General features: G+C 40.4%; 1 protein-coding gene across 1 annotated transcript in view; it reads left to right on the forward strand.

The window, feature by feature from the left end:
* Positions 1-6: 6 nt before the first annotated feature.
* Positions 7-270, forward strand: part of LOC119588390 — a gene marked incomplete in the record, with an annotated part of 8753 nt that continues 8489 nt past the window's right edge. The window contains 1 exon segment of the mRNA XM_037937071.1: positions 7-142. Coding sequence (XP_037792999.1) covers positions 70-142 — 73 coding nt within the window.

Here is a 270-nt window from a genome sequence, read left to right on the forward strand (position 1 = left end):
TTTCTACTCCTTCGCCAGGCCTGCTTTCCTCTTCGGACGGTTCCTGCGTTTCGTCGACTTCCTGTGATAATGAGTGGAGTCCTTGCTTGGATTGCTTTGTTTGGGTGCTTGTTTTTGTGCTTGACAGGAGTCGATGGTCAAGGTAAGGGTTGTTTGAAGTTTGTGAATTTCTGAGTCGAAGGTAATAAGATTTATCTGACATTCTTTATTTTTAATTAAATAAATCATCGCATATGAATATGAAAGAGATACCTGTAGATAGATGGACAG

Source organism: Penaeus monodon, chromosome 23 (assembly GCF_015228065.2).
Source record: "Penaeus monodon isolate SGIC_2016 chromosome 23, NSTDA_Pmon_1, whole genome shotgun sequence".
Lineage (NCBI taxonomy): Eukaryota > Metazoa > Arthropoda > Malacostraca > Decapoda > Penaeidae > Penaeus > Penaeus monodon.